The sequence below is a fragment of the Sebastes fasciatus genome, chromosome 20, assembly GCF_043250625.1.
Source record: "Sebastes fasciatus isolate fSebFas1 chromosome 20, fSebFas1.pri, whole genome shotgun sequence".
Classification (NCBI taxonomy): domain Eukaryota; kingdom Metazoa; phylum Chordata; class Actinopteri; order Perciformes; family Sebastidae; genus Sebastes; species Sebastes fasciatus.
The window spans coordinates 19,143,043-19,168,544 of NC_133814.1; the positions used below are offsets into that span (position 1 = coordinate 19,143,043).

At 42.2% G+C, this 25,502-nt stretch overlaps 1 protein-coding gene across 1 annotated transcript in view; it reads right to left on the reverse strand.

Annotated features, from left to right (window-relative positions):
* Window positions 1-1,481: 1,481 nt before the first annotated feature.
* The window catches only part of adam12a (ADAM metallopeptidase domain 12a), a 93,226-nt gene continuing 69,205 nt past the window's right edge, over window positions 1,482-25,502 (reverse strand). The window contains exons 13-24 of the mRNA XM_074619473.1: window positions 18,656-18,833; window positions 15,786-15,875; window positions 15,480-15,675; window positions 15,291-15,399; window positions 14,402-14,600; window positions 12,919-12,996; window positions 11,134-11,242; window positions 9,852-9,987; window positions 9,457-9,571; window positions 8,059-8,298; window positions 4,245-4,411; window positions 1,482-4,160 (exon numbers count right to left, since the gene is read on the reverse strand). Of these exons, the coding sequence (XP_074475574.1) occupies window positions 4,091-4,160; window positions 4,245-4,411; window positions 8,059-8,298; window positions 9,457-9,571; window positions 9,852-9,987; window positions 11,134-11,242; window positions 12,919-12,996; window positions 14,402-14,600; window positions 15,291-15,399; window positions 15,480-15,675; window positions 15,786-15,875; window positions 18,656-18,833 (1,687 nt within the window). The 3' untranslated portion in view covers window positions 1,482-4,090. The remainder of the gene's footprint in view (window positions 4,161-4,244; window positions 4,412-8,058; window positions 8,299-9,456; window positions 9,572-9,851; window positions 9,988-11,133; window positions 11,243-12,918; window positions 12,997-14,401; window positions 14,601-15,290; window positions 15,400-15,479; window positions 15,676-15,785; window positions 15,876-18,655; window positions 18,834-25,502) is intronic.

Genomic DNA, 25,502 nt, shown 5'->3' on the forward strand with positions numbered 1-25,502 from the left:
TAGCTGCTGTTTTAATTATTACTTTTTTATTAAATATGAAACACCTGATGGAAATACTTTCAAACACTTGAGTTCACCCCATTCACCTTCAGCAGGCTGCAGCTTCTCCACAAGGGGGAGCTGTTCAGTCATTATCAGTCCAGTTTGACACATGTTGACTTGAATTCATTTATCTTAAACCTTCTAAATATCATGAAGTTTGTTTGTTAAGGCACTTAATCATTAAACAAGCCTTATATTGTCTTTTCCAGTGCCACTTAAAAAATGATAATAATAATAATAATAAAAAACAATGAATACAAGGTGTTTTTGCTTGAAATAAGTAAAAAAAAAAAATCTGCTGATGGAACAAGTGCAAATTCGCTTTGTAAGATTTCTTGAAATAAGATTAAATATTTAGGCCTTTCAAAATATATTTTAAAAAACAACTAATTTTTAGCTATATTTCACCAGTATTAGGGAGTGTTGTGTGTCATAATAAGCCTGTGTGGCTCAAAAGTAATATTTTTTTAACACTTTAACAAGATATTCAAGATGCATTGTCTTAAAACAAGTCCCTATATCTCACTGAAATGTTACATGTTAGGTGATTGTGTCTTATATTAAGTTTTATGAAATACTTTGACTAGTAATACTTGGTAAGATTTTGCATTTTTGCAGTAAAAATGTGGCCTACGTGTCTGATATTAACCAAGAATAAACAGATGTGTAAAAGATGTCAATCGCACTCAAGTGTGGTTCAAATATCCAGCATTAAACACAGGATTAAAGCAACCTACATACATCCCAGCTCCCTTTTTATGACAAATAAAATGTGTCTGCAGCTGCGACCTTGTAATTAGAGGATGTTGGCGGAGCTTCTCATCAGTGACACTGTGTGTCCTTGTTATCGTGTCGACCTGCTTCGATTTCTCATTAGCAATTACATTTTTTTCCCCCTGTACTATTTTTTTTCTTTTTCTTCTTTTAATCACACCGACACATTTGACTCCATCAGGTCAGCACCGGCGACTCCAACACTTCCAGCAGTATTTATATCTCTAACAAAGACCTCGGCTTTTAGACAAAGACTCAGACTGTTGGAATCAACAGTTAAAAGAGAATGAAGACTTCTGTAAAATGTTAAATTACACTTATTATTACTATATTCAGTGTTCAATCTTCTCGTTTGCAGTTTGGCTCGAGCATAAAAGAAAAGCCAGAGGCTCTTGACAGAAAGGTTATTTCTGTAGATACAAAGAAATTGTGGTTTTAACATCTGATATTGTGTGAAATCTGTCCTTGTAGTCTTACAAACTAGCGCTGCTGGAGTGAAGTTGGCTTTGTTTGTGTGCATGTAGAGTGTGTTTTTAAAGGGCTTTTAACAAAGAAATAATAAAAAAAAGCACAAAGATCAAGAATAAAAATGTTCTCAAGTGTTTGAAAAACTGTTTTACTAATACTGCATGAGTGTTAAAAATACCACGACCAGACACCGACACTTTAAGTGTATTCTTTACATATGATGTATCAAACAATCATTATATAAAAAAGAGCATTCTCCATGGAAATGTGTTCACCTGTAACACAACATACGAGGAAACATAATGGACACAACGTACAGTCAGGTGACAGTCAGGACTCGAATACTGTCTATTAGTACATAGACACATACTGTAGCGTTGAAAAAGCAAAGTAACCAAAGCACTGAATGTAAAACTAGTGCATTATTAAAAAGTATCAAAAAGTAACAAAAGTCAGTTACATATTTGTGAACAAGAGCTGTGCTTAAAGGAAAAGTTGCTCGGTGTGAATGTATATATGTGTATGCTGCGTTGCAATCCGGTAAATCTGCAAAAATAATGAAATTACCACAAATACAGTTTATGTAAGATTGTGTATCTGGCAAAAATTAAAAAGGTACAAAACTAGAAAATGAAAAACTGCCACGTAGTTTTGGATGAAGCTTCGTTTCAGTGGCAGAAATGTGTCCTTGTCGATGGTGATAAATCCACACATGAACACCGTAGCCAGACGCTGGCTGTTTACATGTGATCTCCTCTGTGACGCCTGCGTGGCCACAGCTTTAAGAAAGTCCTCAGTGACTCCGTGATTTAATCACAGAGTTTCACTTCCTCGGCGTAGACAGGCACACGGGGAGACGCTCAAAAACACACATGACCTTTCAAGAGGAACGATATTTCAGACTCTCTCTCTCTGAGGGATGGATGCCGCCTTGATCTCGGCTCATTTTAGATCCGTGTTCAGTTCATACTTCACCATCAAGAGAGCCTCTCGGGTCTTGTTAATAAAAAGGAAAATCGGTGACATTTCCCAAATCCACTTGTTACCTTTCCGAAATATAAATTCAGAGGAAACAGATCTGGATTTCAGCTCTCAGTGAAAAAAAAAACAGCCCCTCTTCCCCAATTGCAGAACTGTTGCAGTGAAATCACTTTTTATTTTTCTGTGGTTGTTTCAAGCCTCATCAGATCGGCTCAAAGCTGCTACAGAGAGCATTAATCTTCAAGAAAAAAACCCATTAGCCTGTTCTCATTCCCAGGGCGTCAAATACTGACACTGTGTCACAGCCGTCGGCGTTCGATACCGACGCACAAGGCACCCTTCAGCGTCGGTATGAGACGCTTTCCATTAACTACAATGTAAACCCATTCGCGTCAATATAATCGCTGAGGGAAAGTACGCCGGGAGTGTGGCGACGTAGCTTTAAGAGTGAAAAGTCACACTAAGGGTGGGCGGGAGAGGAGGTGGATGGGTCCAACAAACACAGGACTTTCATCCAGGAGACTGCCGTTTGTGTCCCTGTTCGTTTATGTCCCTTATTCACAACGTTTAGCGTAATTTTCCCTGTACAAACGTACTAGTTTTAAGCCCAACCATGTAGTTTTTTCCTAAACCTAACTCTGGTTTTATTGCTTGAACCTAAGCATGTTTTAGTTTACTTCACAACATTACCCTTACGAGAAAGTAGTATACTTCAAGTTTATTTTATCAAGTAAACTGAAGTAAAGTTCAAGTATGTTTCCCTAGTACAAGTATATGTAGTAAGTATACTAATATCAATGTACCAGTAGTACAGTCAGTTCTTCTTGGGACTAAATTGGCCCACTTTTTAGTTTATAAAAGTGTACTTTAGGTGTACGAATACTAAACTTTGAGAACACAACTAGTTTACATCTAAGTTGTATTTTGTACTGCAACTATACTATGAATACTACAAGTGAACTTATAGGTATACTGTTAGTTTACTAGTTGTATACTCTCACACACTCAAATAGGCTACACTGTCAAAAAGTAAGCATAAGACAAGTATACTTAGACGTTTCTGTATACTTGTCAGTACAAGCCAAGTATATATAAGTATAATTTTGTTAAGTTTATCTCTGATAAGTACATAAAAATTAAACTGAAAGCATACTCTCTTATTTTAAGTTTAAAAGAAGTATACTAATAGCACAATTAATAAACTTATTTTCGGTAAAGGTAAGAACGTGTTTACTGCAACCGAATAGAGTGACGCCGACGGGGTCTGACAAAGCGTCAGTATGTGACGAGTTGGGATGAGAAGGCGTTGGCTCCAAATGAACTCCAAGTGTTGTCTGTTGTCATCTGTCATTGCACAATACTCTCCTTCAACTTTTCCTATACAGAACAAAACCATCATGTAAAGGGTTCCCTTCATTAAAACACACTTCATAAAAACATTTTGTGCAATCAGAATTCACTTTTTCTATTTTTGAATCTCCCGTCACCGTCCTTGATAAAGACCAGTTGATGATGAGAAAAAAGAAAAAGTGAAACTGACGCAAACGACAAATTAAAAAGTCGCTACCGTGTAGTAAAAGTGTCTGGCACAGTGCACTGCGTGGCAATAAATACAGAATATAAATACTTTACATGTACCTGAGCTCAGACTCGTAGCACCATTCAGGGACAGAGCACCAAAGGGACACGGCACACCTCCTGATTCAAAACTCAGAGAAGAGAGGCCGCCTTCGTGTTTTGTTTTTTTTGTTCTAAGGTTTTCAGAGTTTTCATAGTGCAAATTCTTTAGTGTCTTATCACAACATCGTCCCTTCCAGCCAAAGTCTCAGCTTCTGTATTTGATGTTGGCGATTATGCAAGGCTTTGGTAGTGTTGGAGGCTGCTTGGGACTCGGTCTACAGGAGGGAGGAGAGTGAGACAAATAATCTGTTAGTGAATAACACCAGCTTTACATAAATCTGATAAAGGTCTTTACTCACCTGTTGGGGTGTGGGATTGGGCGCAAAGGTCTGGGTACACCGGGTATTGGTGCAGGGCCACAAACAGAAGAGGGCCCCTGGACTACAGAGGAACTTCGAACCAGACGAGAGTTGCTCCTTGGGTCGGCAGGAAGGGGTTTCTGAGGAGGACTGGGCTTCTCCAACTCCTGAAAAAGAACAGACGCATTAAAAATAATAACCATGGTAACTCGCCACCAGGTGGCACTCACAGCTCAGGCCTGCTCGCCGTGTCCTCCTCTTCTTCCTTTCAGGCATCAGGGCAGCCCTGCCCAGTGTGCAACTTGCCATGAGAGGAAGAGTCATGTGGTTTTAATCTTCTCTAGAGGACTGAGATCATGATGAAGGCCTGCTACCTAGCCCCCATCTGGTCTCCATTCACGTCCTCCTCAGCTGGAGAGAAGACTCCTCAAACATCACAGAGGAAAAAGAGCCAAACAAGCAAACCTCAGACCATGGAACCAGGTCTGCAGATTCAAAACATCGCTCCTTTATCATTCGACACCCTAATTTAATGTTTTCATTAAATCTGTATGCTGTCAGTGAAGTAACTAATGCAGGATATGTCTTTCCTGTGCATCCATAAGGTCAAGTATGACAATCTACTAATTCATCACATAGACAGGCAGTACTGTCATTCAATGGGGCCGATTTGAGCTCCATCCAAAAATATGAGAACCACATGGTAGTAAAGTGAAATGCAGGTAAATGAAAAGAGCATGTCTGATAAGGTGATTAATAGGCACATATTGTTACTTAGAATAACTATCGTCTGTCTAAAAAGCCCCACATTAGGTGAAGCTCTCCCCTTGGACAGTGCTTCCATGCCCCCAGCAGAGAGGAAATATAAAAGGCTTTGTCAACGCCTGGGAGCTGCCAAACAGCTGCTAAAGATACTGTCGCTGAAGTCTGCTGCCAACAGGCGTTACTTTCAGTTTCGCACTTTGACATTAAATAGGAGCAGCTGAGAGGGAAAATCCACTTCCTGAAGTCGAAACAGTGCCAAGAGCTGCTGCACTTCACCTGTTGTACAGGTGTATGACAGCCAAGAACCTTTGTACAACTAAATGGAGTTCTTTCATTAAATGGCTCTGGAAAGTGCATATTCTAATATACTTTGTTTAAAGAAGTATTATTTTAAAGTTAAAGGGATAGTTTGGGTGTTTTGAAGTGGGGTTGTATGAGGTATTTATCCATAGTCAGTGTATTATCTACAGTAGATGACGGTCGGCACGTCCACAGTTTGGAGAACCAGACAGGAGTTACCACACGGGAGCAAAGCGATGTACAGCTGTGGACGGAGTCGGCAGCAAAACGTATTTTAGCCTCCTAAAAGAAAGGCTTACCTAATAAAATCAATAATATTTTCACCGGTTTACCTTGCCGTGAGACAGCCGTTTCCAACGGGGGAGCTGAAGCTGTTGTATCCATCTATGCTCTTGCCAAATCCACCAGACTCCATTGAGATAAAGAGTAATTTTACCTCGCAGAACACGGGAGTTGCTGGTCTACCGCTGCCACGATTGGTTAGTTTTTTGTGCTGTAGCAATATCAGCAACCCCCGTGTTTTGCAAGGTAACACTTGAATTTCGCTGTTGTGGGATCAATAACGATAATTTCATACCTTAATTGTGTGTGTCTCTTTGTGGAATGCTAATATATTCCATTATATGCTGTCGTAATTTGTATTATCTCCACAACAGTGTTGTGTTTTAAGGCCAGACCTCCTCTGTGACCCCTTCCATTAATCTAGACAAGACTGGAATGCCATTATCTGTTTAACACACCTCTAATTAGCCCGACACTGCGGCATCGCTCTGACCTCAGCTCCCCCGTGGCGTCATTTTCACTGCTGTCCTCAAAGGCTGGAACTCATTTCTGATTTTTCATCCGCATCTCGTCCTTGTCCCTTTTTTTTAATTACTTATTTGCTAATTTGCAGTTTCTTTAAGGGCTGCAGCTAATCATTTTTCATTAATGATACTTCTCTCATTTTTCTGTTGATGTATCAATAAAAATGTAAAAAGGTATTCAATTTACAATGATTGAAAAGACAAAAACTGTCAAATCCACACATTTGAGAGGCAGGAACCAGCGAATGCCTGTAGTCTCTGAAATATTAATTATTAATTATCTTTGATTAAAGGAACAGTGTGTAGCATTTCGGGGGATCTATTAGCAGAAATGGAATATAATATTCACAACTATGTTTTCATTAGTGTATAATCACCTGAAACTAAGAATCATTGTGTTTTCGTTAGCTTAGAATGAGCCCTTCATATCTACAAAGGGAGCAGGTCCTCTTCACAGAGTCCGCCATGTTTCTACAGTAGCCCAGAACGGACAAACCAAACACTGCCTCTAGAGAGAGCCTTTCACGTTTTTACGTTACCTGAAGGCCACCGTAGTTCTCCGACATGTTTGTGAAACTGCGGTAACGTGAGCCGCAGAGTGCAAAACCGTGGTACCGCCAGCCGCCGTCTGACTTCCGTTGCTCCTAAACTAGGAGCATTCTTTGGACCTGTACACGGTGCATTCAGAATATGTGTCTCAACTGAGGTTTTTCACGGCAGTTTGCGACACACGGCCTCTTGCCTGTTTACATCCAGCTCTGTGCTTTTGCAGAGATGCGTGCCCAAAAGAAAAGCCCACATTTCTGGTTGGAAGGAGAAACACACCTACTTTTAAAGATTATGAAAGACTTGGATATCAACAGGTTTTTGGATATGCGCAAATATCGCAATGTCGACCTTTTCCGGAAGGTGGTTGAAGGAATGAAAGAGGGATGATGTGTTTGCACGATCCAACAAGTCTGCCACCGGTTTATATATAATATAATATATAATATTAGTGTAATATTCATTCTTCAGTCTTTTTTTGGAATAAGGGCAAAAACTGGAATATTTTGTGCATGTAAACGTAGTCATTGCTATTATTAGTACTCACAGCTGTCAAGTAGGTAGTAGGTAGGTAGCCTGTGACGGGTTTATTACAGTCCTTTTTCTATTTTTTGTCAGAGCATCTGATTTATTGATTGCTGTCGGGATGTAAAGAGAATTTCAACAAATATAACGAAAAAAGTTTCTAACATAAATTACCCACCCTCGCTTTAATCGACTCGTTCTCTCACGACTCCCTTTGTCTCTTGATCGCTTTTGTCTTTCAGTCTTTTGGATCTTCTCTCTCTCTCTCTTTGGGTCTCCGTGCCTCACTTGCCCACAGGGTACAAGTCAAACCGGATTAAAGCAAATAAGAGTCTTTGAGAATCACTGAGTGAGAGGGATTTAACACCGGGAACTTCTGACTCTCTCTTCCCCCTCAACTTTGACAGCCTGCTGCAATGCCATACCTAAACTCCATGGGATACCAGTGGCAGCAAATTTACCACCCTGCGATATTTGGACATACTTGCTCACTCCAGTTGCTGTTTCATCCTCTCTGTCTCCCTCCCACCCCTCCCCCCTCTGCAAGTCTGGCTCCATTTCCATTATTTATGTGCTGGTTTGTATTGTAGAATTGAAGTCTCGCTTGGATGATGCTAGCTCCCCGGTTCCCCTCGTTATTTTATGAGGCCGCGCATAACTGTCAACATGCATATACTTTTATGGGACACAGAAGAACCATGAAAACGGTCGACATCATGACACCCCGTCTGTAGGTGCAGTGAACAACATCATTTCCCTGGTTAGGTATTACGGGCTGTAGAGAGAAAAAAGCTCCCAAGAACCAAGCGGGGGGAAATTACAGCGAGTAACATCATCATATTAAATGTTTTCCAACGGAGGGGAGCACTCACCATGACCATCCTGCAGGAGTTATGGCGTGACGCGCTGCGAAACGACGCTCCCCTCGGTAGGACGTGGACGTGAGGTGGAGGCAACGGGGGTCTCGGCAGCCCGGGGGAGAGGGACAGGGTGAGAGACAGGGGGATGGGGTGGCTGAGGTGAACGGGAGGGCACTGGGGCAGTCTGCGCAGGCCGTGGTGGGGGTAGGGGCCCGGTGGGAGCGCCGCCGCCTCTGGCCCCCGGTGAGGAGGCTGCAGGAAAAGATGAAAGACAGAACAAGAAGAGTCAAGAGCGAAGAAACCCGTCTGCTTCCTATCAGAAACAGTCATGTTAACCTCCTCCTCTTCCTCTGGCGTTCTTCCTGATGCTGTCAAAGACGTACAAAACAAACGCTCCCACTTGCCCCACTCGCTATTCCCCAAACTCCTCTTCAGGTAGCCTATCAAAGGGAAAAGCGCCATAAGCACCCGCTTGGCCTCATTCAAAGGTGGACACAGCTAAAGAGCCCACACACACTCCCATTGAGACACATCAGACGCAGGCTGGAGCCAAAATATGAGTCTGCCTCGTATTTAGACTGAGCCAGATGTGCACGAAAACACACAATGTAACACATACAAACGCACGCACGCACGCACACATGCAGGCGGTTTAACACAGCTCCCGACAACTGGAAAATGACCTCACCTGCACTGTGCTTACATCAAACAGCCCTTACATCCTTTCTCCTCTTACCGTTGACCCCAAATGAAAACCACATGCTCCTAACTGAAAACACCACGGTAATGCACAACAGCCAGCCTCGCTCGCGTGTGTGTGCCACCCCTGCAGCACAAAATGTCAATTTTCTGACACAGCTCCTCTTATTTCAGCACCACCTAACTCAATCGATCACAGGTCTCTTCCCATTACAAAGCATGTCAGGGCAGTAATGGAGTAGTTAAGGCACACCGTGATGCAGACACACAAGTAAAAAGTCCCCTGCTCTGTCTTGCAATTATCAGTAACAGGATGGCTTTATATATCTCCAAGCAAGCCGCCGCATCCTTCGTGTGAGAAACATGCAGATAAATCAATTTCTGTCTTAACAAGCAGCTGTTAATGACAAGAAATGCATTGTGAACACACTGCTCGCCACAGACTCCATTATCGCTACCTCCTCCACATGTCCACACAGAGAGGGATGATTTAATTGGATTTGAATGAGCTGCCATTTGTGCGAAAACAACACGTCAATCCTGCTGAGAGTTATGTGTGCTAACGAAACAGCTGCGGCATTCCAGGAAGAGTATCATACGCCGTGGATCATCTGCTGGTGATCCTCTATTTGTTGGGAGTCAGATACTGAGAAAAAGTCTACAGAAGAGGTCTATCTGTGTGTTTGTAACGGGCCCGTGTGATTTAATGACCTTGAAGATGGCGGCGCTGTGCGGTAGAGGCGGGGCCGGTCGTGATGGAGACATCGTGCTCAGTGCTGGAGGCTGGTTCAGAGTGGATGGTCCGCTTATTGAGGCGCTTACTGATCTGGAATTTAAAGAGGAAATGATCTCCAATTATACACTTTATTATATTAATCATAATACAATGGTAATATATTTCAAATTAAGAAATCAAAACAAATTATACAAAGCAATTACAAACGCTGCCACATTTACAAAAAAAAAAAAAGTTGTTAAATGATAATTACAAATGATAATTTGAAAAAAAAGCGGGCTAATTTCGAAAAGGTTCAGTGAGAAATATTCTTCTAAATACTCCCAAAAGGCACTGCACAACAATAGTATTTTCTTAAAAAAAAAGGCACCTGAGCTTCTCAATAGGGTTCTTTTTACTGCTGAAGAGGAGGCCTAGTAGAGTTTTCCTCTTGATGCAGATGATCAGACCGGCTCCCAGGACAGTGAGGAGAGCCACCAGGATGCCCGCTGTCAGATTCACACTGTCTGCTCAGAAACACACATGGGAATAAGAGGTTGTCTTAGTACTGAACATGACAGCCAGACTGTATCTGTCAACATTTCTGCAGAGTTGTCTATCAATTTTTAATGTTTGCAGTCTGAAATTCTCAGCAAATTTTGTGCATTCGAAGTTTTTTCTCTTAAAGGGTAACTTCTGTATTTTTCAACCTGGACCCTATTTTTCCATGTTTTTGTGTCTAACTGACTAACGGGTACAACAATTTTTGAAACTGGTCCAGTATTGAGGGATAACGCTGTAACCAGCAGCAGCGAAACGCGCTGCAAGGGCCAGTGAGCAGCATCAATGTAACTTCACGTCCAATAAAAGTGCTTGTTTTTGCCACTGACAGGTTCAGATTGTTATTATAAGTGTCTGACAGCATCATGGAAAGGACCCAACAGAGAAATAAAACGTTTTTCTTACCTTTCGCTTGATCCGGTCTGTTTGTTATTGTGTCCAAGTCCAGCGCAAGGAGAAGTCTCGTTGTGAAATCGGAATATTTGTATAATCTGGCTCAAACAAATATGAGCGGCCATCGAATTCAAAAACCTCATCCACATTGTCGAAATCATCTAAATAGTCAGCCATGACATTGAAAATCTTTTAGATAACACTAAGCTACGCTTTCTGTACTCCAACACGACAAACTCTCGCGTTTCCACCATGGATGTGTTCCACTATTCGAACGTTGTGTTCCGGCAACACGTCACCTCGCCAGATTTCAGAACGAGACATCTCCATGAGCGAGACTCTTTCCATAATGTCAGACACTTATAATAACAATCAGAGGCTGTCATGGCAAAAACAAGCACTTTTAGTGGACGTAAATGACGGTGCCAGCTTGCCCCAATAGCATCATATTGCAGCCCCTGAGCAGCTGCCATCTACAGCGCTCTACCACAATTTCAGAAATTATTGTTCCTATTAGTCAGTTAGACACAAAAAGATGGGAAAATAAGTTTACCCTTTAACACTGGTATTTCATACCACAAAACTATGGGTTTCTGCAGAGAAAAACATATTTTTGTGTAGTTTTATGACTCACTGTCCTAGACCTATAACATAACATAGCAACCCTAGCAACAATAAATGAGTCATTTGATGTACTTGAGTTTCAACTGTTGACTCACTTGATAATCTGATGGGCCCGCTGTCCACACTCCCTCCCAAACCTGCCTTGTCACAGAAGGGCGGCGCCCAGTGAGCCTCGCAGTGACAGTTCTTGTTGTTGTTGCACACCTGCAGTATATAAAGGGGATAATTAATTGTTAAATGAGCCAGAAATGCAGTCATCAGCTTGTCTTTTTCACGCTACGTTTGACTATTTGTCTAACGCTACACTCTCACTTTAAAATGCAGCTTCTGCACTCATCATGCTACAGTGTGGAAAAAAATTATAGATCATAATCAGAGAAAAGCAGCAAATCCTCATATTTGAGATCCTGGAATCAGGTAATCTTTGGGATTTTTGTTTAAGAAATTATCAAATTATTCATCGATTAGCAAAACTATTTTTAATTAATTTTCTGTCTGAGTTGTTTCATCACTAGACACCACAGTCAACAAATTGCACACTGAATTGCCATTTTCAAATTGCAAAACACATTGCCATTTTAATAAAGAGTCCAAAAAGTCATGGCAATATGAAATTCACTTGATCGAGCTTTCATTTTAATTTTTAATCAAAACGATTAAAACTGAATTGAGGATTGCATTGGCACTTTGCATATTGAATTGCCACTTGCACAATGCATTTTCAAAATTGCAATGCATTGCCACTTTGCACACTGAATTGCCAATAGCAAAACGCATTGCCATTTAATAAAGAGACCAAAAAACCATGCCAATATAAAAATGCACTTTATTGAGCTTTCAATTTTAATTTTTAATCAAAATAATTCAAACTGAATTAAGGATTGCATTGGCACTTTGCATTACCAATTTGCAAAATGCATTAACATTTGAATAAAAACGGCCAAAAAGTTCCATAACAAACACTCATGATGAAGATGCTCGAGCAGCTGGCTAGCTTTCTAGCACGACTAGGCTCCACATGGCAAAGATTAAAAACCAGAGCAGACATTTCGCCTTATAATACATCTTTTCATCTGTCTCTCTCTTGTCTTCCTGCCCTGCAGAGTGGAGGAACAGTACAGTCTAAGAGGATTCCCCAGCAGGCTAATATGAAGCAGGTGAGGGCCTCTTTCCAAGGCAACATCTTGATCTCATCTGTACATGCAGGGGTGCCCTGTCTCCTAGAGGAGCAACATCCTTTTATTTCTGTGAGTAAAACAGCCCTTAAAGCTTCATAGATATGTCTTAATTTGAACTAGACGAACAAATATAATATCTGAAGATGTTTAATTTTAAGAGACAGTAAAAAAAACTTATGATTAAACTTTACCAGTCTCAGTCAAAGCCTCTGGGGCCTACCAGTGAATTTAAGGGTAATACCACAAAGCCATATACTTCTTAGGACCACCCATAGACATACGATGGGTGGTACTGTAGAAAAATCCAATACATCCGAAGTGCTCCCCAACTCAAAGTCAAACTGCGTGTCATTGCTCCAAGCGATTGGCCAAATAAAGCCTGGCCTTCAGATTTCAACAGTTTTTGGGACAAGGACGACTGCCGGAGAGTATGATGAATGGCAGTTAAAGCTGAGCATAAATGAAGCCATTATGTCTAATTGATTGAACCTCTCAGCATCCAGAATGATTGATTGCAAGGCATTGTAATGGCTCTGTACCCACCCTATACTGGGCATTTTCTTTAAAATATATTAGAGCCAAAATGAGCTTCTGTGTGAAGGAGGAATGGGGTTTTTAAGAAAACAACTAATGTGGGTGGGGACTGCTATGAGAAAGACAGCTATCGCATCACTGGAACAGGATGAAAGATGCTGTACTCACCCCTCGACCGCTGCACTTGGCTGAGCAGTTATGCACACCAAAGACACTGACGTTCTGGCACTGACGGTTCAGACACATCTGAAGCAGACAAAGACATTAAAAATTGACAGAGTGAGCTCGAAGAGCAGATTCAGTAAAATCCTAAACCCTTTAATCTTTATAAAAAAGGGAAAAGACCAACAGATCCAGCTTTCTGTTTCTTTTAATTTGCCACTGACAAACCGCTTCAGCTATAAAACAGCATAGCATGGAATATAATTAAATCAACATTTGGGATTTCTAAAGAATGTGTTAAAGTGACTTTTTAAAAGTTATATGATGTAGACTGTAGGCACCACACCCAAATATATTCAGGCTGAATGTGAAGATGAACTTGGCAGCGCTGGGCACGGAGACTAATGCCAGAACCCTTGACAGATGAGGGCAGAGACTGGATCCTCTTTAAGGGTGGAGGCTCATAGAGAAGTAAATTAGACTAAATGGAGCCACTGTATCATTGAAGTGACCAATGTCTGAATTGATGACCATTAAAGATGCCAAATAGACTGAATAATGGTAAGTCAATTAAGTGTCTGAGGCCGCGCGGGTCTGAAATGACAAGACGACACACCCTGAAGAACCACTTGGAATGTCTTAGTCATTGCCTGTCACTTAACATCACTTTTTCCACTCTTATTTCCCAGTATTTGGGCAATATATTCATATCTGACAGATCTACCATTGCTATTTAGCAGTGGTGGTAGAGGTATTCCAATACTTCACTTAAAGGATATAACTTCACAGTTTTCAAGTCTGTCTTAAAGAGGACCTGCTTTTGTGCTTTTCCCTTTCCTTTAGAGTGTTGTATAGTTTTTTTGTCCATGTAAAAGGTCTGCAAAGTTACAAAGCCCAAAGTCCACGCCAAACACTGCTCATGAACTGCCTAAAACGCCTTGCTTAAAGTCCTGCCTTTTTTTCTGTAACGTGGTGATGTCACCAAGTAATACATTTGCATAATACCCGGCTAGCGGCGAGTTTGGCACACCCTCAAACAACAAAAACAAAAACAAACACTTTTATTTGGCACTTCTCTAAAAGCTCTGTATATATATATATATATATATATATATACTATATATATATACTATATATATATATATATATATACATATATATACACTATATATATATATATATATATATATACACACTGTATATATACTGTATATACCGTATTTATTCAAATATATTTGTTACTATTGTGTATGTTTTTATTATATGTACTACTTACTGTATATTTTATCATTTGTGACTTTGAAGAACACATAAATGTAGTTGAGTGAAAACATAAAGTAGCAGTAAATACATATTAATATCATACTTAGGTCCAGTACTTGAGTAAATGTACTCAGTACTAGTGAGTCAGTTGTACGCTGGATTGATTTGTGTGTTGCATGTGTGTCTCTACTGGCTGTATTTAACCGACACAGGTCTCAGCTCTCACCAGTCCGTCTCCACACTTGGTCCCCGTCAGAACCAGGCCGGGGTCCGGCATGTCATCGCCCAAGTAGACATGCGTTCCTCGGCACAGTATCCTCCCTCCATCCTGCATGGGGATGTTTGTCTCTATGGAAACAGCGTTGGTACCAATTACTGGGCGGTTAGCTCCTCCTTGACACTGGATTTTGCCACATTTAGCATCTCTGTAAACAGAACGAACAACAGGGAGAATAACAATGTGATAATTGAATAACATGTCACTGTTTTCCCAAATGTGTATACATGCAATTATTTTTCTATTTCTATTTATTTCTCTCACTCTCGCTGTCCAATTAGGGAAAGTGCAGGAGAGGCAGTTTGTTTGTGCTGTTTTTCACACCACTACCTGAGAGATTTTGTCTGTATTTCGCCAAGTGACTCTGTAACCTTTAATTAGGGCAGCAACTAATGAGTATTTCCATTGTTTAACGCGTCAGTTATAAATTTTTTTTTTTTGATAAATAGGTGAGTCTTTAAAAAGTCAGGAAAATATGAGAAAAGCACATCTAAAGTTGCTAGAGCTCGATGTTACGTCTTCAAATTGCTTATTTTATCTGATGAAGTCAAATACCCAAAGATATGCAATTTACTATGATAAAAAAACAGAGAAATGCAGCAAATTCTCACAGTTCAGAGGCTGGAACCAATTTGGCATTTTTGCTTTTCAAACATCGAATTGACGAATGAACAGATTTTTGATGTTTCGGCACCAGTCAAACACATCCATTCCAGCCTCTAGCATTGAAACAGTCCTGTCATGTAAGAGTCTAACTACAGTATACGCCCCACTGCTTTCCACAACTGACATACAATTAAGTGAATTTGTTGGTTTCTATGGGAACGTCAGATCTTACCGTGCTTCGCATTTGGCGAAGGAGCCTTTGGAATCCTTGCCGCAGTTGCCGTAAGGGTCTCCTGCTGAGTTGACCCTTTGAAAGCAGATGCCTGGAGCTGGCTTTGCTCCTACATAACACAATGAAACACATCAAAAACCATTCACGATCAGTGTGAGCCAGCAAAGAGGAGGCCTTCCGCATACATACCTGGTCCCCACAGTGTGATGCACTGCTGCTCGTGAGTCTGGCAGATGCCGTTGTAACAGTAGCTGTCCACGTTGTGGCAGGCGTGGCCGTCATGCAGGTAGACGTTGGCGGGGCAGTGAGGGCTGGTGCCGGTGCAGAACTCAGGCAGATCACAAGAGTTACTGGATTCACGGCATGGAGTGCCTGCTTGCTTCAGCTACGCTCAAATGTTGACAGCAGACAAAAAACACAGTGTGAAGTTTAGATAAATATGTGGTGAGCTTTATGTCAAGATGTCCGTGTAAAAACTGTGTCTAATCAGGATACCTGACAGTCCTGGCAGCACTGTCCGTGTGCACAGACAGCATCCCCCTTCAGAGTGCAGGTGGTAGCATTGCAGCAGGGATTCAGACATTCCTTCAGACGGAAAATAATGGGAAAAGAAGCCAAGCACAGAAAACGGGATGTAAGTGAGGGGGAACAAAAGTAAAGAAGAATTTACTCAGCTCAAAGAGATCATATTTCACCTCAGAGCAAATGCTCAGACTTTGTTATCAGAGGGGATGCAGCCCTAGCAGGACGGCTAAGAAACCTGGCAGAAGAAAGGAAACAGCAGTTTCTAGTTTCTCTAAAAACAACAATGTTTCCATCTGACAGGACTTACAAGCTCATTTAAACCCCTGGAACCATGATGGATGGTGAAGGAAATAGAAAAAAGAGGAGACGAGAGAAGTAAAGAAGGACATACTGCAAAAAAATAAATAAAAAGAAATCCCTTCTAAAAACAATCAAAATATTGTTTAGTAATCTACACGAATAGGCTAAACCAAAAACTGCCAATATGGTGAGCAAAAGACTTATATAATATATAAATCAGGTCTTTACATCAGACACCAGCTGACCTTAAAGGGGACATATCATGCTCATTCTCAGGTGTCACCTACACAGAGTTTAGCAGCATTTCTACAGGTGATTGTATAGTTGTGACATCACAGCCTTACAGAAGTCCTGACAGCTTGTTTAACCTTCATCGTACCGACTGGGGTCCCTGCAGACCCCAAAAGGTAACGTTTTTGTCATATCTCACAGGTGCTTTATTCTATCATTGCAATATTTAATGACTTTGTCAATCAATTTGTTCCTCATGACTTCATATCATTGTTTTCTGTTTCTGTTTTAATTAGTGCTTTTTGAAAAGACTAATGAATATGTGTGCATTTCTGAATATGTGTGCATTTCTCCATGGATTGCGCATTTTGATGCAGGAAAGGTTAACCCAGTGGTTTGTCCGTTCTGGGCTACTGTAGAAACATGGTGGCCGGCTCCGTGAAGAGGACCCGCTCCCTATGTAGATATAAACAGCTCCTTCTAATGCCGAATTCACACCAGGCAGTGGTGCAGCTCGCCGCAATACTTACATTTTTCTGCAGCCGGGAGGCGTATTCATGTGTTTCAGGCAGGAAGAAATTCTTTGTAACATAGGTCAACATCTCACAGGAGTTACAGGATCTATTCACTGATTGGCTGGCGGGTCCTCTCTGGCAGCAATTCGCTGCTAAAAGTTAAACTTTTCCCAACTTTTTGTTTGGCAAGAATCAAACGGCCGTTGCTCGGTGAGCTCAGGAGCGGTCGCCGCAGCTTTTCACAGACATTGCATGGCAGTTCGTCACTGTTCTGGTGGGAATTTGGCAAGAAGGTAACTAAATATTAATATTGTTGTAATATGTTCCATTTAGGTGGGCCCTGGTATTGTGCATGCTGGCTCACTGAAGTGGCTGTGACACATTAAAATAGAACAGGACCATAATAAATTTAATAAAAATGGCCTATAGAGCCCCTTAATTGTTACACACCGGTCCTTTAATACTAGTGTAGTAGACTGCTCAAGTTCAACCAGAGAGAGAGAGAGACACATTTATCTATATCTATCCATCCCTGTAACATTTCCCATCTCACCATGCAGACCCATCTGTTTCATGTTGGCCTTTATCATGAGCCATGCCCCGCACCAATCAGCACCGCTCTGCCTCCTGCTACACATTGAAGGTAGCCTTCAATCGATGTGTCTGCTGCGTGTTTGCTTGTGCATGTATGATCTCACACAGAGGCAGGCCGACCGAAAGGTCTCGAGTGCAGAGAGAGTCAGGAGGAAGTAGACGGACGGAGCTGGCAGGGGACGCAGCTGACATGATGGGCCTTCCAGACCTTCTTTCAGCCTGAAAACCATTAAGGGCCTTTCCCATGGTCCCCGGGGCCAAAAGGAGGCGGAGGAGTCATGCTGAAAAGAAGTAGCCTGTGATTGTGAGGAAAAGGACCCAGGCTTTTTAATGAGGCTTTTTAATGGTGGAGAGAGGTGCTGTCTGAGCACTCTGATCTGGCCTGGTTTGGCATGACGCCGCTCCGCTCCGTGGAGGGCTTTATTATCGCTGCTGGCTCAGGCCTGCGCGGCTTATGTCAGTTCTTTGTTTTGAAGGACAAGGCCACTTTCAGCCTGACCCTGGCAGAAGCCCGAAACAGCTCACAAAAAAGACTCGCTGGGCATAAAGGTGTAAACAGATCGCCAGAGACAACGAGGCATTCTCTCACATAGGCCGTTATATAACTCAAAAATATCCCTCCAAATCATAAAAGACGTCTCCTTCATATTTCATAATTCTGTTATTGTTAGCCTGCCTCTGCCGATCGTCAGCGGCATCGTGATTAACTGTTTTATCATCCCACAGTCGCAGCAGTTTAGCAACGTGTGTCACCATTACGTATGTGCATGCCAATGCAGAGTCATTTAAATAATTCACCGGCTGACAGGGTGAGCTGTCAGCGATGTTTCCTCTCACTGAATTGTATCCCGATCAGACAACCCTCCTCCCAAACACCTCCTCAGTGCACGGAATGAATAAATTCACTCTCATATCTCTAAGCTCATTCTCTGAAGACTCGGTTTGAATCACGAGAGCTCTGCTGCGCCGTTAAGCTTTGAAACCGAGGTGAAGTATTTGTTTTTTACTGTCGGAAATGTTGGTTTGAGCCATACTGAAGGCTGGAAAGCTGCAGAAACCCCCACTAGCGCTTCTGCTGACTTCATTCCTCAAATGTGGGAAATGAACAATGATTTATGGGCGGCAGTAACGACAGATATTTCAGTTTTGACAGAAGGGGCGTAAAACAAGAATGCTGACGAACAGTAGGAGGTCTCTCACCTCAAGTTCCCCACAGTCGCACTCCTCTCCCTCCTCCACGTAGCCGTTGCCACATTTCTGCCCGCCGTAGAGCACCTTGACCTCGGGCATGTTGAACAGACACATCCCTACGCCTTTATCAAAACTGGCCGTGAGGTCCTTCTTGCTGCAGCTGCTGAACACCGTGGGGAACGGATACCTGTGAACGAAAGAAACATTCTGTGAGTGACACAAACAGAGAGAAGAGAGAGAGGAGGAAGACGACTGAGATCCACCCCACAAGGGTCCTCTTCAGACTGATGTAATCAGCGCTAATTGCTGCTAATCACAAAATCAATTAACCACTAGAGCTCAGGAACCTCACCACAGCTGCATTAGCATGCGAACAGCGCGATGACGTCTCCCTCCGTGGAGAGAGGGAGATCTGATAAGACATATTTTATGAGACAGGGAATCATAAAAACTCGAACCAAAAAGTGCTTCCCTTCGCAAGACTTGCAACACCTATAAATTTGGGAGAGACGTGGGGGATGGTGTGTTTTTAATATTGTTTTTGGAGCGGACAGAGAGGGTGGTCTGCTCTGTGGGGAAAGCACACAGCCCAGGGCTCTGTCTGCTAAAAGCTTTGTTACAGACCTCATGTGGCTTTATTTCTCTGATAATATAGTGCCTGAGATAACTATGTGAGTGCGTGCATGAATCTTGTTCCTCATATGTCTTGATAAAAAAAGCACCATATTAAGTTTTAATACCTCCACCTCCAACATAAATGTCAGCCTAACGAGGCCAGAATGGGTGAATCTGAATGTACTATTCACACTTGTATCTGTGCTTGTCTTTGTGCATTGATACAGGTCAACTTAAGGCCGACCCACACTAAAAGACACTAACAGATTCCTTTCATGAACAGCAAGAATTCGGACTAAAAATGACGGAAATCTCGCAAAATCTCTCGCGATCAAACGTGACTTCAGTGTAAACAAACATGGCAAATGACGGGCAGGAAGCGATGTAAGTTTTTGCTCTACTTTGTACCGAAAATTCACAAAGGATGGATGGATGAAGTCATGGAGACACGTTAAATAAACACTTGTGTTGTTGCCACAAATTAACAAGTTGTTCCTCCATTTCTGAGCTCCATCTTACGACTACTTTATGCTTTGTGTTTTACATTAACTCATGCATTAGCCTTTAGAAACATCACAAAATCGGGGTTTGCTGACGATCGTCGGTAGGGGAAAATCAGGACAAAAATTGTCTTGATTCTCGTGTAGTGTGTACCTGGCATTAGGTGACAAAATGTTTCTTTCAACAGGCACAACACGCTCAACAGCCGGAAGTCAGGAGGCACAGCCAAACCGCATGTTTGCTCGTAAACCTTTGCATTCATTTGAATGATTTTTGACATAAAATGTGTCCATTTCAGAGTTGTTTACAATTCAGAGCAGCAAGGAAAGTCCAGATAAGCAAACTGCCTGAGTAAAGTTTACAGAGTAAATCAAACACATGCCATGTATTTTCCACAGTGACAGCAAGGGGAAATTGAGGTAGTTGGAAGCAGAAGTTTCCGGTAGGGCTGTCAATCGATTAAAATATTTAATCACGATTAATCACATGATTGTTCATAGTTAATTAATCGCGCATTTTGTATCTGTTCAAAATGTACCTTAAAAGGAGATTTGTCAAGTATTTAATACTCTTATCAACATGGGGGTGGGCAAATATGCATGTTTTATGCAAATGTATGTATATATTTATTATTGTAAATCAATTAACAACACAAAACAATGACAAATATCGCCAGAAACCCTCTCAGGTACTGCATTTAGCATAAAAAATATGCTCAAATCATAACATGGCAAACTGAAGCCCAACAGACAACAACAGCTGTCAGTGTGTCAGTGTGCTGACTTGACTATGACTTGCCCCAAACTGCATGTGATTATCATAAAGTGGGCATGTCTGTAAAGGGGAGACTCGTGGGTACCCATAGAACACATTTTCATTCACATATCTGGAGGTTAGAAGTCAAGGGACCCCTTTGAAAATGGCCATGCCAGTTTGTCCTCGCCAAAATCTACTGCAAGTTTGGAGCGTTATTTAACATCCTTCGCGACAAGCTAGTATGACATGGTTGGTACCAATGGATTCCTTAGGTTTTGTAGTTTCATATTCATCATCTTCACAAATGACAGTGTTGAAAGGACAGCAAACATGTCATGGTTGTAGCACAATTCATAATACCTATACATCCTTCAATAAGCATTCAGTATGTCAACAGGGGTATGTCATATAACGGTCCTTGGGAGACCAAAGAATGCAGCTCATTGATGTGCTTCTATGAACGATACATGGGTTTAAACGTGGTGGAGTTGTCAATTAGTTTCCAGCTATAAGGCTGAGCCTTGAATTCAGACCCACTGCCTGTAAAATAAGCACTTTCTCTTTGGAGTTTTTCATCTCACACATGGAGGCATTTCTATGTAGCTCAATGTCGACAAGCCTTTCAAACTGTGCTTTTTCTCTGATTGGGTTCCACATCTAATACGCCTCTAAATATATCATGACACACTGTGAATGTTTTGACATGACCTCATTCTCGGCTTGCCTTTGATTTCTATCATGTGTGGAGGCGGCTTACATCAGCTCCTGCTGCTGACCCCCGCCCCAAACACACAACCCGCTCGCTCTCTAACGTCAATACTATCCAGAGGTTGTGTTGGGTGAAAGTGGGGTACCTCGTAGCAGATCTCCGGATTAATGGAAAAGATCAGAGTGGATTTGTAATGACATGAAATGGCAAAAGGAAAGAGCAATAAGGAAAGCTGTAATAATAACAGTGCCCCTCTTTTTCCCTTCCTCCTCGCTGAGCACCTCGAGGGGATCCTGCTATGACGAACAGCTGTCAAGGCTGCTGCTCAACAGGGCAGGCCACTTCCTTAGCAACTGCTGTTGTTGATTTCCTCTTTGCCCCCAAAGCCCGAGCACAAAATTGCTCGCTCAAGTTGCACCCCCCCTGTTTTCCTGCATTCATACAATTTCCATGAACTCAGCCCCGTTCTTCAGTTACCGGGCCCATGCAATCCATGACAAACACTCACATCCCTGAGATACATGAGCGGCGCAGGATCCAGCTGTTCTTTATGAGAGGCAATACAGAAATAATTGGTCTACCCTGCAACGGCGCGGGGGTGGGAGGAGGAGGAGTAATGGCTGTGAAAAAAGGCAGAGGCACCGATGAATTACAGTGGATGGCATTTAGCAGCTGCAGGCCCCGCAGGGCAAGTAAAGCAGTGCCAGGGCCAGTCGCGGCGGGCACATCTGGGGCGAACTAAAGACGCCCTAGACATCCGCTCATCCCATGGGAGTCTGGGCCACCACCTCAAAAGAAAGTATGACTCTGTGACCTTCGGGCTTGTTCTCATCCTTCGCAGAGGATGAGCCGTGTTCACCTCTGTCTGCTCTCTCCGACTCTGCTCTTTGTTCTGTCTCATACTGCTGCATTGTTTTCCATCTGGTCCAGCTCCAGTCCCATTACGGGATCAATTCATCTCGGCGTTCTTTTTGTTCATCTCAAACCTACAGTCGGTGTTTGACAGTTGGCTCCTAAGCTTCAGAGGTACTGCAGTTGATGGTTGATGGAGTGCACAAAGCAATCACTGCAACTAAGCTGCAGCAATGTGCCAGACGAGGCTTTAATGGATCTGTGGGAGGTCTGGTGATAAGAAATCATTCCCAGGATCTATTACAGGCCCCTATGATCTGCCCCACACTGTGATAATACTACAGTGCTGAAGGCTTTCAAACGTCTCACAGCCGTGTTGCTTCGACAAGGGGGTAGATGAACTGTGACAGGTAACCCACATTTCTGTGGAGAGTTAAAGAAGAAGTCATCAGTCAACACATACAAGATGGAGTAAATGGAATCTGACAATTCACAACCAAAACTACTGCATACATTGACCCTGCTGTTTGTCTGACCTGCCTTGTCAATCAAATTTGAAGGTTCCCTATTCGGTATCCAGAGCATTAATATAGCAGGAAACAACTATTTGCTATGTAAAGATATAGAGGAGAAATGTCTACCTGAGGAGAGAATGAAGTCAATTTCCCTCTGTGTGTGTTGTAATCAGAGCTTCTCCATGCTTTGTTGACATAGCCGGGCCGGGCCAGTTACAGTTGATAATGCCGTTGTTGCGAAAGCGTAGCATCCCCAGATTGTCACTGTTATCTCTACGAGCACTGTTGCCTTTGTTTGCACTCTTAGCGCTGTTAGCACCGTTAGCTGCAAGCCCCCTGGCTCTGCTGTCGCCATGTTGAGAGCCATTGAAGGGCAATAGAAATGCTCTGAATTTCGTGTTTAGCTCCTTTAAAGTCTAATTTAAAGAAAACATTTATTCAAGACAGAAATTCTTCGGCCAGAGATCCAGAAAAGCTGCAAAATTTGTGGCGTTTTAAAATTCCTGCATTGTTTGATGACACTGAAGTACTATTATGTGGTTAATTAAAGTGTTCAGTGTTGAGGATGCATATGCAGCCCGTTCTCATTCCCAGGGCGTCAAATACCGAGGCTTTGTCACGGCCGTCGGCGTGTGATACCAATGCACAAGGCAACCTTTAGCACCAGTATGAGATGCATCGGCCTTTCCATTAACTATGATGTAAACCCATCCACGGCACGAGAAAGTGCGCCGGGAGTGACTGTGGTGATTTAGGTGTGGAGGATGGGCCCAACAAACACAAAGCTCTCATCCAGGAGACAGCTGCTGTTTGTGTCCCATGTGTTAAGATCACAATGTACAGTGTCATTTTCACTTTACAAATGTAGTACTTTAAAAGGTCAACCATGTATTCTTTTGCCAAAAATAAAGTGATGCCAAGGGGCGTGACAAAGCAGCCATACGTGACGAGTTGAGATGAGAACCTGTTTGGCATATCCAAAACACTTTTACAGTTTCAGGAAAAAATTGAAAGCAGAATTGAAGCAAAAGGTGAGATCAAAAGGATGCTCTACGAAATTAAATGTATTTGGAGCAGTACAGTCAGCCCTCAGGAATGACAGTGAACAACACATGAAGGTCGGGTTTATATATGAATTTGTTGCAGACTATGATCATAAATCCAAACCTATTAGCGTTGATAATACTCTTAAGGCAAAGTAGCACATTAATACACAAAGGCCTTTTAACCCAAATCTAGCTGGGCAGGACGTTCTCCTCGTAGCTCGTCTTGTCCTTGTGGTTCAGATCACACAGAACGCCGTGAAACCCATCCAGCACATATTGCACGGCCAGTTTATGTCACATCTTTTTAGCCATAAAACACTGATCGGGCTATGAATCAGATCGGCCGGCCTTTCCAATGACACACATCTGCCAAAAACATTTTCCGCCATCCTTGAAGACATTTTTTAGAGAAAATATATAAAAACACTGATTGTGACCCTATCTTCACAGTTTTATTAGATTTTGGAAGACCTTGATCATCTGGCACCAATGTGAGTAAAAGTAAATTCAAACCCGACTGTGACAACTGAAACTATGACAAATATTTCATACTTGCTTAAGTAATTCAAAACCACAGTTGCCTCACTACACATTTAATATTCATTTTACGGCTTCCTTTGAGCATGTCGAGCCTGAGCTGTGGGCGATGACATTAGGTGATATGATCTGTTGTGGCCTTTGGTGCCTGGCAGTCTGGCCTACGTTGTAGATACTGAAGAGCATTTTCACATTGATTTCCCTATGGACCCAATTAAACAAGGCATACTAGAGAGTTCCTGTTCTCCAGCGGGGCACGGGTCACATTTCCCTGGCATGCCTCGGACTCTGGCTCACTTTCTGTGATTCCTGATTATTTTATGACATATGATAAGGGAAATACATCAATCTCACGCCCAGCACTCATCAGCTTACTCAGGGCTTGACCCGTGAGTGAATGAACTCTGTCTTAATAATGCATCTCAGAGTCTAGCTGTCCATCAACATCTCAGTTTGTGTGACTGGCTTAGATGGCAAGTGACTGAATATTTATTTTCATAGGAACATATACATATGATGTACCACCTGGTATCACGCCAAAGCGTGTAATAGACCGCCTGTCCACCAAAGGATAGCCTGTCAGTGTCACGTTTGCCTTGCAGAGGTGTGAATATTACATGCGTGTATGAAGGTGCAGTACCAGCAGGGGGCAACAAAACTACTCACTTAGGTTTATGCAACAAGACCCCGTAGTTAGGTTTAGGAAAAACATCATGGTTGGGCTTAAAATAAGTACGTAAATTAAGTACAATTTGTACAGAAACAAAGTAACATAAGTACAGAAAACGTCACAAACGTCAATAATGTAACTTACAAAACAAACCATCGGTCTCAAACATCAGTCTCCTGGTTGAAAGTCCTGTGTTTGTTGGATCCATCCACCTCCCCTCTCCCCCACAAGTCTTCCTCACTTTTTATTCTACGTCACTAGCTCTGAGCGTAACATATTCATGTGGTTGCATTTACATTGCAGTCCGTACAGACTACAAGGTGTACAAATGACACGACAAAAGCAAGAACTGCGTTCTTATTGCACAATTTTGCCTTGCGCATTATCGTGTCATTCATACGCCTTTTCGTGCCACCGGGCTGGATATACATAACATATATCATGGCATTTATAACTTGATAATTAAACCCATTTTGATTGCAAAGTAAATAATCAAACCATGCTGTGTAAATGCTGCCACATTCCTGAACTTTTTGTGCAAGTTCAGGAAATCATTAGTACCTCAAAATAGGCACCATGCTTTGTTTATGAAAGAATTAAGCAAGAGATTAACCAAGAGCAGTGGACCGAACACAGAACCCTGTGGAGTTCCTGT